Source organism: Pithys albifrons, chromosome 2 (assembly GCF_047495875.1).
Source record: "Pithys albifrons albifrons isolate INPA30051 chromosome 2, PitAlb_v1, whole genome shotgun sequence".
In the NCBI taxonomy this organism is placed as follows: Eukaryota; Metazoa; Chordata; class Aves; order Passeriformes; family Thamnophilidae; genus Pithys; species Pithys albifrons.
This window is the reverse complement of record NC_092459.1, coordinates 62215777-62231885: the sequence shown is the minus strand read 5'-3', so window position 1 is coordinate 62231885 and position 16109 is coordinate 62215777. Positions and strand designations below refer to the sequence as shown.

The window sequence follows — 16109 nt, the reverse complement described above, 5'->3', positions numbered from 1 at the left end:
CCTCCCGACCCTGCGGGCGAACCTGTGCCCAGCCCCGGGGCTGCCTTTGGCCGCCCCATCGCAGGCCCCTCGCCTCCCTTCCCTCCGCTCCCCTCTCCTCCCCCAGTGCCCAGCGCCCCAGATCATCGTTCCCGGGCACGGGAATTTGTGCTGCTTGGCAAGGTCAGGTAATTTTGAGCAGGGGCTCGGGCAGGACGCGCCCCCGCTCGGACGGGGATGTGCCGCCTGCTCTAAGAGCCGGAGCGGGTCGCATCGACCCTTATTTCCCTTGCAAGGGAGGAGACGAGAGAGATGAAGGGGGGAGAACGTGAAAACTGGCCCCGCAGCACTGAGAAGTGCGAGGATTTAGCTGAGCGGAGCTTTTTTCCCTCCAACCCCACCACCCCCCAAGCTGGCAGGACCGAAGGGGTGTTTGGCAGGCGGGGCGCTGCGCCCCTGGCCGGCCCGAGCGCCGCGCAGCACCCGCGCCGCTGCAGGGCTTGCAGCTTTAAGGAAAACAACCCAGCGGAGGCAGAGGGAGAGAGCGGGATTGCGACACCGCGAGCCGCCCTGGGAACGCCGAGCCATTCCCGGCACATTCCCGGCAGGCCGCGCGCGGCCCCTCCCCCGGCGGCTCCGCTGCGGCGCGGGCTCGGCTCGGCTGTCCGCGCCTGATCCTGCTCCTGCTCCGCTCCATCCTCCCCCCCGCCGCTCCCGCTCCCCTCCCCCGCACGTAGGCGCTTGGAACGGGGGGAGGGAGGGAAAAAAAAAGCCCTTCCAGCCTGACTAGAAAATCAGCCTTGTTTCCTCAGAAACCGCAGCTGCTGCGAGCGGAGAACACGTCAGGCCGGCCTCCGACACGCACAGATGTGCCTTTGTGAACCCACACGCGCGCCAGGGAGGAGGAGGAGGAGGAGGAGGATGGCGAGCGAGGGCAGCAGCGGGCCCAGGCGAAAGGCAGCGGCCGCTCCTTGCCCAGGGCCGCCCTCCTCCCCCGGCCCCCGCCTGGTAGTGCCCTGCTTAATGCCTCGGAGTGGCCCAAAGAGCAGCGAAAGCTGGAGGCGGCCGAAATACGGAAACTTGGGAACTCGGAGAGCGAGAGAAAGGAGCCCGGTCGTGTCAGCCCTGCCCCTGCGGCTGGGGTCTGCTTGGCCTTCGGGGGATTTTTTTTCCCCTTATTTTCTTTTTTACACCTTATGTGAGAGGAATAGATACCCAGGATACAGGTCTTTTCCCGAGAGGAGTGAGAGAGCGGGAGAACACGGCGAGGGGAAGTTTGTGCTGGCCCGGGAGAGAGCCCAAAATGAAAGGTCGCACGGCCAGTGGTAGCGCCGCTCGCTGTGCCCTTGCTGTGCCGCAGCTCCGCCCTCACCGCTCTTCCCGGCTCCCATCCCCCTCGTCCCTCACGACCTCTTTTCCCCACACTTCGCCCGCTCCCTTTTTAATGTGTAACTTTGGGGCCGGATGAGTTGCCACTCGCTCGAAAACAGGTCCGGGGAGGGACGCGGGGGCCGCCATTGGCGCCGCCATTTGCGAGCCCGGCCCGGCCCGATGGGCTCCTCTGTTCCCTGTTCTCTGTTCGCTCCCCGCTCCTGCCACGCACAAACCGCCCTGGGCCCGGCCTTGTTTACTTCCTTCTGTTAACAATGGCTGCAACAGAGTTGTGCATTATTTCCGTACTTCCTGCTAATCTGCCCGGCGGTGGCTGGCTCGCTCGCAAAGATACCTTTTCTTCCCTCTTCACAGAACGCGGCATATCCCAGGCAGTGCGAGTTATATACGGAAAGACCTAACCTACTTCGGTGTTTATTTTTAATTTGAGAGTTCAGTGTTGGAGCTGTCCTGGCGCTTCACTTAACCCACTTCTGCAGGGTCTGGTTGCAGGGCAGGGCTACAGCTGCGATCCATCCGCAGCTTGGGCTGCTTTTCGCTCCGCGTTTAATTCTGTTTGTGCTCATAAAGAGGGCAGTGAGCACAGAGCTCAGGGTTGTCTCCATGGCACAGCACCAGCTCCTTCCTGGTCGGGAAGTGCTAAGGGAAGGAGGGCACGGACCTCCGTAGGCACAGGCACACGTACCTTTGTGCTTTGGTGGGGAGAGACTCCGAGCCAGGTTATTAATTAATGTAACAGCCTTTGAAAAGGCAGAACTTGCGCGTGTAAAATTTCAAATGCGTCTGAGTTGGAGCTAAGGTCACTGGGTTTTTTAAGCGTGTTGATTATTAAGGCAAGTAAAATAAAGGGTCTTATCACGTCGACAGAATGATTGGGTAGACATTCAAGCGGTTGATTTCAGGGAGCCATTGCTTGCTAGTACAGAAACAAGTTTTCAAGCCGACGTCTACCAAATGCACTTTTTTTTTCCTCCTTTCAGAAAAGACAAATGCAAACAAACACCAAACCCTCCCCAACCTAAACCACAGGGACTGTCATTTCTTTCCTCCCCTTGTGCTATACTTGCCCCGCTTCAAGGGTAGGAGGGGCAGAAATTGTGATAGGGTGGGTACTGATTAGTTGCTGTCAGTCTGCACAGATTAACACCTATTTTTAGGTTTTCGAACCTCTTGAGTAATACTAGTTAAATTGTCACAGGTTAATAAGTTGGGGTCCACAGAGCCTCTTAACTGTTCACTGTGAAATTTGAATTAAAGAGGCAGTCTCACTTTGTCAAAACGGTGAAAAAGGTTTATAGACCAAACATTTACTGTATGTTCATGTTTGTGTGCATGTGTGTACATACACAGAACATACATGGAAAACAAAAATTAAAATTAGTTACTTGAGCATGTTAACCCAAACACGTGAAGTTAGAAGACCTTTGCAGATCAAATCTGCAGTGAAATTGGTTGTGAAAGGATATGTTTTCTCTCCACTTTTAATATAAAAGTAGCATTTAAAAATAAAACTTAATCTTTTTTTTTTGTGTGTTTTCTGCCTGTCCTCCCCCCGTTATATCATTACACTGTTACACTGACACCCACTGGTAAAAGTTGATCTGAGATCAGGATTGTAATTGAGCCTCTTGATGAAGGGACAGATGTTATTCGGGAATAAAAAATAAAATGTGGATCAGAGAACAGCCTTTTCCCTTTGTCCCCTTGAAGGAAAAGCCTTGTAGTGTTCTTCTTTTTTTTGTTATATTTTGAGAAGCTGCTGTGTGGATGCTCCAGAAATAAGAAGGGAGACCGCAGTGTTTTTCTCTAAAAACATAACATAGAAATAACTGCATTCAAAGCAAAGTTTATTTCTAGACATTTATATGATTTGAGATAGACAGCAGGTTGATGAGAACAGAAGAAGGGTATTAGTTTGTTAGTAGCTGCTGTGTTTAATGCTATTTCCCAGGTAAAACAGCTTGAAGAAAACCAGAAATAATGGTCATGCTAGAAATATATTTGTGTGGGCACTGACCTGATTGTATCAAAACGGGGATGAATGCCAGCGCTATACAAGTCTTATTTAGTCTGTTTACCATTTAATTCAAACTTGTCAGTGGTCTTGAAAGCCACTTGTGTTGGAGAAACAAGGCTTATTTTATTGAAATGTACCACGGCACCAAAATCTGGTTTGTGAGTGTCGTTCCATAGCCCTGCCTAGCACAAGAACAATACCGCGCAATTATGCTGTTTCAGGCTCTGAAATGGGCTTTCTTCCAAAACACCCTCCCCTTACATTATTAGACGTGTTTCTATTAACAAAATGATTGATTGAAAATCTTCCTGTGTTTATGTTGTTTGGGCAGCAGTAGCTTGGATTTCCCCTGTCTAGACTAAAATTGTATCCAGTGGAGATGCACGGGACAGCTGTTTGTAAACTCAGAGTGAGACATAACACACGAGCAAAACCTCTCTGTAACTGGCTTCCTTGTAAATACAGTGATATATTCTTTATTTTAAGGGAGAAGGGGAATCTTAGTAGAAATAAATACGGAAACAAAATGGCCTCCATAAAACATAAAAGTGTTGAAAAGCTTTGCCAGGACTGCACAGTTCAGAAATTAAAACTCAACCCTTTCACCTTTGAAACTGTAGTTCAAATCTCTCTTTACATTCTAAGTAAAATAAGCTTAAAATAAGTATAAAAAGCAGTCTCTGTGGTTGCCAGTGTGCTGTTAGAATTGGCACAGCTACCATAATAGGAAAACAAAGTGAGTACTGGGATTTATTTCTTCAGGAAAAGTTGCAAGGAAAATCTTTATTGGGGTGCTTGCACAAAAAAAAAATTCTCTGTGTATGTATATATGTATACATATACATATATGTACATAAAGAAGAAACCTTTACAAAAGCAGTCACTGAAGTTGAGGATTTATACAAGGTTCTTGTGCCTGAAGATGTTCTGTTGCCTTGAATGTTACCTTATATGCACACCCTGGTACAGAAATGCTAAGTTTGGAAAACTGCACAAGACTGTTAGCAATTGATTTGTTTTGCTGTTTTACTTTGAATAACAATAAAAGAACGAAAAGAAGGCTTGCTTTGAAATTGAGACAGGCTGGAAAAAAAATGCTAGCTTGTATCCTGTAATTATCCAGAAACACCCTTGTAGGCCCAAAATAAAACTCACAGAACAGGCATAAAGCACAGTGAAGAGTCAGAGTTTGTGAGGAGGTGGTGTGTCAATAGCCTGCCACATCCTTTCTCCTCTCCTCTTTCCCTCATTCGTGTTCTGTTTGCATGAAGAAACTGCAGCAAACAAATCAAAAATAAAATGGGGGAAGGGGAAGAACATTTATAGTTCTTATTGCAGTGTTCAAATAAAATACCAAAAACGCTTTAAAGAGTTTCATAATCATTGTTTATGCACTCTAGAATTTTTAATATTCTAACATGTAATTGAATTCTGTAGCCAAGATTCTTCAATTAATCAGGCTTTTATAAGTAAGGCACTATTTGCTGGAAGTAACTTTGAGAAGAATTTGAACTTAAATTACTTTGTTTGTGGCTGTAGCAAAAAAGTGAAATGCTGAAGTGATCTGGGGAACCACACGTTGTGCACTTGCTTGTGTTAGCAAAAGTACTGATTTGTGTAAGTAGTTCAAGCATTCCAGAAACCCAATTGATTCCTGTATGCAGATCTGGACTTTGTGCATATGAATCATGGAACAAGTGTTTTCTTGGAGGACATGTTTTCAGGGGTTGTGTTCACTTTTTAGTATTACAATGGCTAGAGAACTCAAGTAAAATGTAAAAAAAACAGCCAACACTTTGTCAGTTTATCTAGGCTTTTATTATTATGTGCCCTACTTAGGACTGAAGTGACTCCTAGGAATGCTTGTATTTTTGCCTACCCTCTTTGAGAGCCAGTTTTTCCTTCAGTTCTGAGGAAATGTATGGCTGTTGTGAGCTGGAAGAGTGTGGAGGAGTTATGGCACTGACTGGAGCACTTGTTCTTTCCCAGTCAGCTCTTAAATCCTGATACCAGAAGGGTCAAAAACTGGCCAGCTGTGACATCTGAATAATTTTTAAAGCAGTTAATCCAGTCAGAGTGTTTATCAGTCTTTTTTCCTCATGTGGAGGTGGTGGGGACACATCCTGGAATAATTCAAGAGAAAAGGTCAGGTCATTGGCAAGAATCAGTTCAGCTGAGTTTTGTTCCACAGATTTACCTTTTCAAATTACAGTATGAAATACAGAACATTCCCCAGGGGATTCTTACTGTGTGGCTATTTGGCAGGTGTGTAGTTACTTTGTTGTGCAAACCACCCTTTCTAAACCTGTGCCCTGAATCTGACCATGCCCAGGTGAGTTGCCCAGATATTGTCAGCATTAGCCACCCTATATGGCATAATACTGGTATGGGAGAAGGGGACGTGAGGAACATCTTGAATGTAGTTGGGAAAGTAGGGGCCAAGTTCTGAGAGCGTGTTACCTCCCTGCTGGCAATTGTCTGTGCTGTTTCTCCACATAATTTACAGTTCTGTGGAGCACCATGGTGCTGTTGTTGATCATATCATACTCCTATGGGAACAACATTAATTTAGTCTAGTATGCAATATCAGACATGTATGTAGTATGTTTTAATTATCTTCAGAGAAATAAGTTTCATTGCATTTTTGTATAAAAGCGTGGGCTTTCCTTACTTTAAGTTGTTGCTCATCTCTTTTTGGATCTGTTCTGATTTTTTTTTTTCTGTGGAAGGTGAAAAGAGTAATTTTTGCTTTAACAGTTTTTCTCAAAATCATGCTTCAGAAAGTCCTGATTCACCAGTCTTGCACACAAAGGTGGAGAGGGGAAGCATAGGGATTGTAAATCAGTTTCTTCTGACTCAGAACTAGGTTGTGGGCAAGTAGTACCATACACAATCTAGGAAACAAGTATAGAAGAACATAAGATGTATGTAGGGCAGGTAGGTCTTACGGTGATAGAGTTTGTCTTGGTGTGACTTGGTGTTTTATTTTCAAAAAGCACCACTTTTTTCAGGTAAAGCAAGAGGAGAAAGATTCCGCTAGGTTGTGTAAGTTACCCGTTTCATTAAAAGTAGGAATAGAGAATGCAATCTATGACTGGAATTGGTTGTGAGACACAGTAAAGGTTTTGTTTCCTAAACAGAGAACTCCCTACATTGTGTTTCTCCTTGCCTAAGAAGATCTTTTAACCCATACGCTCAAAATAATGTTGTCTAAGGTGCAAGAAGCTTTTTCTCCAGAGCACAATAGAAATATGTTGAATCTTTTGAAAACAGTTTCTGTTTTTCAAACACCTTTTCTTTTTCAGCATAGATAATTAACGCCTTCTTCACAGTGCTTGGTGCCCTTGATACATCTGTTACCTTTGACAGATACTTTCTGTTGCCACCTCTTCCTAACATGCTTCCAGTATTTTCAGCACAAAATAGCTTTGTATCTTTGATGTTGGTTGTATACGGGCTCAATTAAATAAGAAAGCTGCTGACAGAATGCTGTAGAGTTGAGACCTGAAGCTTTGTTTCTGTGAAGATTTTGTCCTTGGTCAGTTATCTTCAATTTTTGCTGCAAATTGTTTGACTTCTTTCAGGTTAGATAGTTAAGACATGCTGTTTTAGCTAGGACTGTATTTGTTTTCATTTTTACAGGTGGTATGTGAAGTAATTATGTAGAGAGATAGGTAAAGGGAGTGGGGGAGTGCTCTGCAGCTGCAGCTTTAAAGAGCAAAAACCCTGCCTGGTGGCAAGTGTGGCTTTAAAACGTGTCTTTCTGGAACATTCTGGAATATTTGGAAGCATTATGGCAATGCAGCTGTTCAGTACCTCTCCCTAGTCGCTGATGGGTGGCATCTTGCATTTACGCTAAGCAACCCGACTTTGAACAGGTCTGTTTGGGGTGTTCACATGGGCCTTTGGACTGCTGAGCTGGCACAGGGGGAACCTCCAGCCTTGCTGGGAGGGGACAGAAATATTTTAACCCCTTTCTGAGCTTTTCCGTAGCAGTCTCTCTACGGCCTCACAGCGTGGTAACACACAAAGGCATCTGCTGCCAGGGATCCTTTGCTGGGGACTTTGGTAGGCAAGGTTTTATGTTTCTCAGTTTTGAAAGTGGGGAACTGAAATGAAATCACTGTGTTGGAACAAGAGAGTAAGAGATACAAATGGATTAGAAAAGGTGCAGTCACAATACCTAAATAAAAGTCTTACTGATGGCAATAATTGTTACTGCCTGTGTCACATGGTATAATGACAGTTTTTCAGGATTTCCCACATATCAGAATGTGTGAGGTTGGAATTTTCTTTTTATGATATCTACCATTCCCTTCTTAAAGGAAATTAAGTAGTGACTGCTCTGAGATTTTGGTCTATGTACAACAGTCATTTTGATCTCTACATTGTCAAACAAGTAAATATCAAAAGCATTTTCAGTGCAGTCACGCTGCTTCATGCAGTGTTCTGGTGTGAAAGAACTAATTGCATGTTGCACATTTTTGGCATATATATATATATATATATATATATATATAAACCAGTATGTCAGAAAAATATAAAAGAATTTGAGTATTTGCTTACAGATGGAAAACGTGCATGTGTATGTGTGTGTGTATATTATATATATATATTTATGTGTCCCCTGTTTCATCTCCTAGTGATCAGCAGGTGAACATTTTACTGCTGTGAATTTACTGATGATCAGCTATTCATATGCTATGGAGCAGTAAGTTATGGCAGAGTTGTAAGGGACGGGAGAGTGCTCACAGATAGGTCTCACAGGTTCTCCTGCAGTGCGGTTGTGCCAAGCAGAGATGGACACAGTCTCAAATGTCAGTTTGTCTGGGAGTTGTACTGTTTGTTTCCTGGTGCAAGTCTGAATGCTTTTGTACCTTTGTGTCCTTTGGACTTTAAAGAAATTGCCCCATTGCCCCCCTAGCACACCACTTCTTTTTTCTTGAATTACTTCAGATTTATGTAATTCTGATTTAAGTATTATATCTCACAACATCAATGGTTTCTGCTTTTAGTTAGCTAATCTCTAGAGTCTAATTTTTTTTTCTACTCAGGGATTGGCCTTGTTCCCAGGATTTTGCAAAATACTTGTAAAGGGAGACTATATCAGCAGGTCGGTCAATAGCACATCCAACAATGTGTGTTGGGCACAGTGCTGGAGGTGTGAATGTTTGGATTTGTTTGGGGGTTTTTGTTTTGTTTTTTGATTTGGTTTGGGTTTTTTGTTATTGTAAATCAGCTTCCCCAAAAACATTGGCATTTAAGAAAAAGTTTAAAAATATGAGCATGATAAATCTGTTCCTCTAATCAGCTTTTAAGCACGAGAGTCATCATTGTGTTTTATCTTGAACACTGGCTGACCAAGAACAGAGCTGCTTCAGTGAGCTGCATCCTTGAGCCACTATGTTGTCTGTACATGCTAATAAGGAGAATGAGGAGAATTAATAACCAATTTGAGCTGCAGCATAGTTTCTTGAAACATCTTTTCAAACCTTTTCAACACAAAGTTATTCTATCATTCAAAGAGGGATCATTTTGTTACTTGTGTATTTCAAGCTAAAAGTTTGGATCCAAAAAGTAGAATGTTGATCTTTACTGTTGCTCAACATGCTGAGCTAAGAGATAAATGACTGATAGCACAAAGAAGCAGCAAAATAAGTAAAAGGGAAAGCCTAGGAAAAAGTGGATGCCAGATTTAATGAATAATTACCCTGAACTGGGTCACATGGTTTCTAGTTTTTACGCAGGTCAGAGTGTGAGGAGATGGCATTTACTTAACGGAAAGGCCTGAGTAAGTAGTCTCAACAGCCTTTGCATAGAAACTGAGGAAATCTCAGCTGACCTATCCTTAATTCATGAGATTTATACTGTCTGACTGTCATGCCTTTATTTTAGGCGTAGATTCAGGGTCATAACAAAGGTGTGTCTTTGGTGTATTTATTCAAGGATTGCCCAGGGAACATGCCCAATCCTCGCTTGCTGTAGACCTGAAACGTAGCCTGAAGTACATGCATGATTGCCATTAAAAATAAATAACACTGGTGACAGGTAGCAGAGAAAAAAAGGGAGAAAGGGTTGTTGCAGTTGACAAAGTTTATTCCCACAGTTCAGTGTACATTGGAAGCTGTGTACACCCTCAGTGAGTCCTTGAAGAATAGCCAAAAACTAGTGTGGGTCATGTAGGTTTGTCTCTGCTCTAGTGAGGACAACTATCTGCTACAATTACTGAGTCCTGAATTACTTGAAAAGGAAGGCAAAGGGAGGCGATAGTAAAGCTAAAACTGGATTTCATAAAGATATGAATGACTATAGTCATATTCATCTTTGAAATAAACTAAGGACTTCGAAAAATGAAAACTGGATTAGCTTCCTATCACCTTCGTCTAAAAGACTAGTTCAGAACTGGTGGTGCGTGGGTGGCTGGGCTGATGGGAGAACCTTGAAAGCTGAGCATTTATCCTGGAAAAGGTTTATAAGAGTATGAACTGGACAGTGTGATGTGGCTTGTCTTGGCGCGATTGAGCAAGAAGTGCAGCCCAACATCAAGAAGGTGATTTGACAGTAGTAATACAAGAGAATGCACCTGTCTTTCCTCATTCTTTTTAGATTTTATTATCATGGGGAAGAGAGTCCTTTTTGAACTGATTAATTGTTACTGAACAGGGAAAACAAAAGTATTGCAAAATGCAAGTATTAACATACATGTTTGTTTTGTTTTGAGCATATTTTAGAAGTGCCAGAGGCATGCCTTTTTAGTAAGCAGGCAGTTGGCAAAAACCCTCTAGGTATCAGAGAAGCCCTGTGCTATAATTTTCCTAGAATAATAATGTCAAACAAATGACAATAGAAAGCCTATAAAATTTGCAGCCAGCTGGGCAAATTCTCCTGTGTGAACCACCAAAACTGTAAGTGCCCGTGCAGAGTATTTTGTCTTGATCAGAGCTGCTCCAGCGCACTGTGTCCCTTGCCCCGGAGTAGCTGTAACCCCCTCACCTGCCAGCTGCCAACAGCGGCTCCATCAGGTGAACTCTGAGCAGCTCCAACCCAAGTTTCAGAGCAGCATTAAGTGTGTGCTGTATTGCAAGTTTTTACCTGGGTAGTTAAGTGTAAATCAGTGATCCTTTCCAGCATTAGTGTAAACAGGATATCATATGGGAATTGGCATGCATCAGAAATGATTATTAGTGCTTATTTTCAGATCCCTCCAAATAAGATGGAGAGGGCTTCTGTGACCTGTATATTTTGTAAGTTAGTTTTGTCCTTGCATACTTGCTCTTCATACTCTGTTGTCTGGATAACAGTCTGGGCATTTTGTGTAGTTGTAGTTTCTCCTCGTAATGGTATTCCACGTCCTGTGACTCTTGCTTCGTTTCAGCTAATCCTTTCTCAAACAAAGTCTTGATGAGCTAAGAGGGGACTGGACTGAGCTTAGGACCAAACCAATACTGAGTATGGATTTGAAGAAGACCAAATCATAGTAATTCCTTGTGTCATCTGATCACTAGGTTGTACTGCTTTGTTCCAAAAAGGTCTTGTTCAGCATTGCACCTCAAGGGTTTTATCTGTGTTTCAACTCCTTTTCTCTTTGACAGGGAGGAAAAAAAATGACTGTTCATAATTTACTGTGTCTTGGCTGCAGTGCAATATTCCTTGTTGAACTGGATCTGTATGAATCCTTTATTGAAAAGCAAAATAAAAATACTGACCAAGTCTCACTACTTCTGACAAAAAAAGACTCAGGGCTACTCCTCAACTGGTTTGTATAACTCACACGTTACTCATCAGGGGTCCTCCAGGCTGACATGATGTTTATGAATTATTTGATCTTGCAAAATACAAAAACTATAAAATGCAATTCTATTCAACTATTGAATCATAGAATATTACATGAGTAATAGTGGTCTTGGGCATGGCTGCCCATTTTGGAGACCATGTAGGTTGCACAAGGAGGTAGGAAGTTCATTGCATTGAGGAGGACCTGAGGGGCTTCTGGACAGCATCGTGGTCAGCCCCAGGAAGCTGCACATACACCAGGAATGGCACTGGGGAACAGACTCGGGGTAGGGGGGTGGGGGTGAATTGCCCAGGCAGGTCAGGCATGCTCCAGCTGTGGGATACTCCTGCTTAAATCACTAATTGCATCATGAGTAATTGATCCACAGTGTATGGCTAATACTCACACTCCCTGGAATGCTACCCAATCATTTACCCCTTACCACTTGCAACAGACTTCTAGCCCAGAATTACAGGATACTGTTAGTGTGTTTGAGTTCGTTTATCAGAAGCAAAAAGGATGTTTGGTTCTTTAGACAAACTGGAAAAAACCCAGAATAACAGTGACTAAAAATTGCTTTTACATAGAAATAAAATATGGGGCAAACAGACCTGTTCAACTGTGGCACTGTACTGCAGGAAAGGAAAGTGGGTTGGAGCAAAGATTGAGAGCAGTGCCTATGGGAAAGCTACTGTATCTGATACAGATATATATGTAGATGAAATCAACAGTGTTTTATTTAAGAATCAAGCCGGCTTTTTGTAATGATGCAGTGAATTTTTCACTGTAAAAGAAAATCACCTCACCTTCGCAAGATATTTACATATGTACACTCAGAAAACCCGCCTAAACCAGGAAATGTTTAACTGCCACAAATAAGTATAAAATTATAACTTTTTAATTAAGATCAGAATGTCTTAAAAATGAGTGTCCTGTTCATTTTTTGTGTATTGGAATGGAAGTGGTATATTTTGAAGATGATTAGGAGAACAATGGTGCTTGCCTGATTATTAAGGAAATGTTCTCTTCTGCGTAGGTGATTTGGGTGCTGATTGAAGTACACGTGCATTCCCACTAGAGGGGGGTCCGCTCGGCCCAGGCTGAAATCATTTTGGGTTTTGGGGGGTTTTTTGATACTCAGTATGAGGAAAACCTCATGTTGTCCCAAATTTTGTTTCAATACTTTTATGTTATGTCTCTTATGGTGTCACCAGTTACTTGTCTCTTACTTATCTTAATTGTCTTTTATATAAAGAACTGAAAATCCAAATAAGTGGAGACTAACACAGTAGTATCCTGCTATACACAGTAGTAATAACAAAGACTATAGAGGATGTTTCATTGCATCCTCTGCAAGGTGAGGACAATTACTTATCACAGAAGTGGTGTGATCATTCTTGGCAAAGCAGAAGTGGTGTTATCAGACCTGTTCAATAACATTTTTAATTAGAATTGTTATCTATACTAGCTTCACTCCAAACCATTTTACTGTCTCTCTGAGCCTTATGTTTCTAAGCATAAAAGAAAATATTTCTATATGTGCAAGAGACTTAAGAGTATGTTACACCAGCATAAACTTCTCCTTTACTCCTTGATATCACAGTTCATTCCTCTTCTCAGTTTGTTGGTGAAAAGGAGGATTGAGTTTCATACATGCGATGGTCGTTGTGCCATGTTAATTTGTGTGTTTTGGTTCTATGGCAATATGAGCATTCTCTTGGCCCTGAGAGAGCAGGAGCTTCATTAGCACAGCCCAGTTGTTGATAATACAGCTGTACTCTACAGTGAGGGTCTGCATGGTGAGGTGGCCTCTCTGCAGAGGAGGCAGAGCGCACACAAAACACACAGTCTGTGCTGGGTCAGTGCAGGGGTTCTGTGCCATCCTGTCCATGTGGTACTGCTGCAGCTGGTGGCATTGAGAGAGCACAGGGCAGGGGACAGGCAGCTCTGCACAGGCTCAGTGGGGCTGTCGGCCCAGATGGGACCCTTGGGAAGGAGAGGGAGGAGAAAGGAACAGCAGGACTGGGGAGCCTGAGTGTACTGGGACTGGCAAGGCATCAGGAACCCTGATGGATTCAAGGAGGGAGTCACAGAAGGACTCAGTAACAAAAAAAGGCGCCACTTTTTTCCTAATGAATCTCCACAATAGAAATGTAGCACAGAAATAAGCATTTGCTCTCTGCAACTTCCTGAAAAGTAGAACAACTGAGATTGTAGCAAAATGGGAGTCAGAGACTTCTCCCAGGCAACAAACAACAGGACAGACAGGCGGACATAGCCTCAAGCTGTGCCAGGGGAAGTTCAGTTTGGACATGAGGAAAAATTTCTTCTCTGAAAAGGTGGTCAGGTATTGGGATGGGTGAAGGAGGTGGTGGAATCACTGTTCCTGGAGGTCTTCAAGAAACAAGTGGACATGGTGCTTATGGTCTAGTGGACGTGGTGGTGATTGGTCAAAGGTTGGACTTGATCTTGGAGATCTTTTCCAACCTTTATAATTCTTTATACTTCTGTGATTAATGAGTCTGGAAGTAGCATCTGGGGGGTGTGACTGTTATGATACTGGATAGAGAAAACTGAATGAGATTGAACAAGATTGTTCAAGTTTTGGGGTCTATCTAGTGGTGGTAGCTGTATGTTGTACCAAAGCAGTAAGCCTAGTGAAAGTGAGCATTCACACATTAAATGGGTACCACAGTAACCCTAACCAAGGTGCTTCTGATGGTTGAATGACTTTTTTCAGAAGCCACCTGAGCATCTGAGTAGGGCACTGTATTGTGACAAGCAGTCATACAGTTATTTCTGATCCAATGGCTGATTATTCTTTTTGGCCCTGGGCAAGTCACTTAACCCTCTGTCTGTTCCTTCATCTGTAAAATATATTATGGATATTTATCAGTCTCACCAGGACTGATTGTTTAATATTTATAAAATGCCTAAAGGATTAGAAGCTTAATATAAGGAGCTAATACATATCATATCATTTTAGATTGATTTTATTTACTTGGATTTTTTTCCCTACCTCCTATTGAAAGAGATGCTATTTTATAGCTTCTTACTGCCATTCCTAATCAGCTGGACAGGTCACAATTGGGTAACTTCAGGTTCATTTTCTTCATTATTCCTAGTTCCTATAAATGCTTTATCTCTCTCTCCTCCCACCTTTTTTTCCCTCCCTTTTTTAATTTAAAGATGAAAGAATACCATATGTTGCTAGATCATGACATAAATATATTTAAGTGCTGCCATCATTGTTAGTTTATCAGCCTTTCCATTATAAACCCTCTTGTTCAGGGGTTTATAACTCTGGCATTATAACGTGCTTCAGGCTGAAACTTCACATTCATTTTTTCCCTCTTGATTTGCTTTAAATCCTTCACTCTTCTTAAGTTAAACTGGAGATTAGATACATTAGTTATAGTTATACTAGTTGTATAAATTATAATGCAGCAAGTAGGCATTTTAAAAGGATGTAAATCAGAGAAATAGAGAATTTCCTAGTTGTTAAACTCTAAGCCCAGGAGTAGAGATCCAGGATTCTTTTCATGAGTATGTCCCTGGCTTGGCACATGACTACAAAGACATTATTTAACCTCTTCTGCGTCACTCTTCTCTCTGTATATTGGCATGATGACATTTCTGACTTCACTGGTGTATTGGGAAGCTTAATTAATTAGAATTCATGAAAGCACTGAGATTCTCAGGTGATAGGTGCTGAAGTGTGAAGTATTTTTAAGGAGTCTAATGAAAAATCAGTGTGCCTGCTTTTCTGGGTCTGCTCTTGTTGCAGATTAGCACATATCAATTCTGAGAGCTGTACAGTGTGTGGCAACCAGCAAGGGGTTTGATCTGGAGCACTACTTGATGACCTGGTAGCTTACTTTTCTCAGTCTTTGAAACATTCATTGCATCTCTCTGCCGGCTGGTCTTGGCCTTTCCTGGTCAGTTTGTGTTCCCTGAATTCTACAGTTTTGAAAGAATTCACTATGCTCAAGATCCGACAGGAGCCTGCAAGCGAGGCCTTGGCTGCAGGGTTTCCCATTAGTGCTCTTCCGCTTGGTCCTGGTGCAGGAGTATCCAGCCTAATTAGAAGGTAACAGGAGGGAAAGAGTTCAGGTGTTCCTTGCCTGTTTTTTGCAGGGGCTTGCCTTGGCAAATCATTCTGGTTGTGCTCAGGCAGATTTTTGGTGTAGTCAAAACTCCATATGGAGAAAAATGTTCCAGCTGTAGTACAGCAAGTTCTGGGAGACTAATGCATCATCTTTATGTCATTTAGGTGGAGAACCTCATTTATGTCATGAGAGATACCTTCAGAGTTTTCTCACTTGAGGATTTCTGTTGTCAGCTGTTAGTTTAGCAAATCCTATCACATGTAGGTTTCCTAGGGTTAACCTACACTGGCATCTTCATTTACAGCTCTCTTCTTTGCCTGGACTGTGGTGCTGTGCTCAGGAGAGAGAGGTTCTTGGTGGTGGCTAAATTTGAAATTATCTTTCTCCTTATAATTTCAGGTTGAAGTCTTGGCCTCCGAGGATGCTACATTTGGACACAAGGTGTGTAGTTTGGTGCAGTTTTGTTGTGTAGGTCCCAACAATATGGATTGTTGGATGTGATGCCACAGAAACTGGCAGTTTTCAACCTGAGAATTGAGGATCTTGTGACTTGCATCCATCAACAGAAACTTTCCCTTACGTGTGGTAGTCTTGAGAATGGCACTCAGGCTGTAATAATCCTGTTTAAAACCTGTGAGCAAGTTTTGCTTGTGGAAACCCATACGGAAATATGGAACATTAGTGTAGCAGTAATTACTAAGGTTGGACTTGCCCAAATGCTGTGTTTGTTCTTGCTCCATAGATTTGCAACTCAGAAACTGCAGTTGTTGTCTGCTTTGCAGTCTGACGGAGTAAACCATTTTGTTCAGGTCTTTTTTCACAGTGCATCTCGAGTAGA

At 42.8% G+C, this 16109-nt stretch overlaps 1 protein-coding gene across 4 annotated transcripts in view; it reads left to right on the top strand.

The window, feature by feature from the left end:
- Positions 1 to 16109, top strand: part of ARID1B (AT-rich interaction domain 1B) — a 329339-nt gene that overhangs the window by 166398 nt on the left and 146832 nt on the right. For 2 of the 4 annotated variants that reach the window (XM_071549257.1, XM_071549256.1), the window contains exon 5: positions 15671 to 15712. The exons of the other annotated variants lie outside the window; for them this stretch is intronic. In XM_071549257.1, coding sequence (XP_071405358.1) covers positions 15671 to 15712 — 42 coding nt within the window. The remainder of the gene's footprint in view (positions 1 to 15670; positions 15713 to 16109) is intronic. 4 annotated transcript variants of the gene reach the window in all.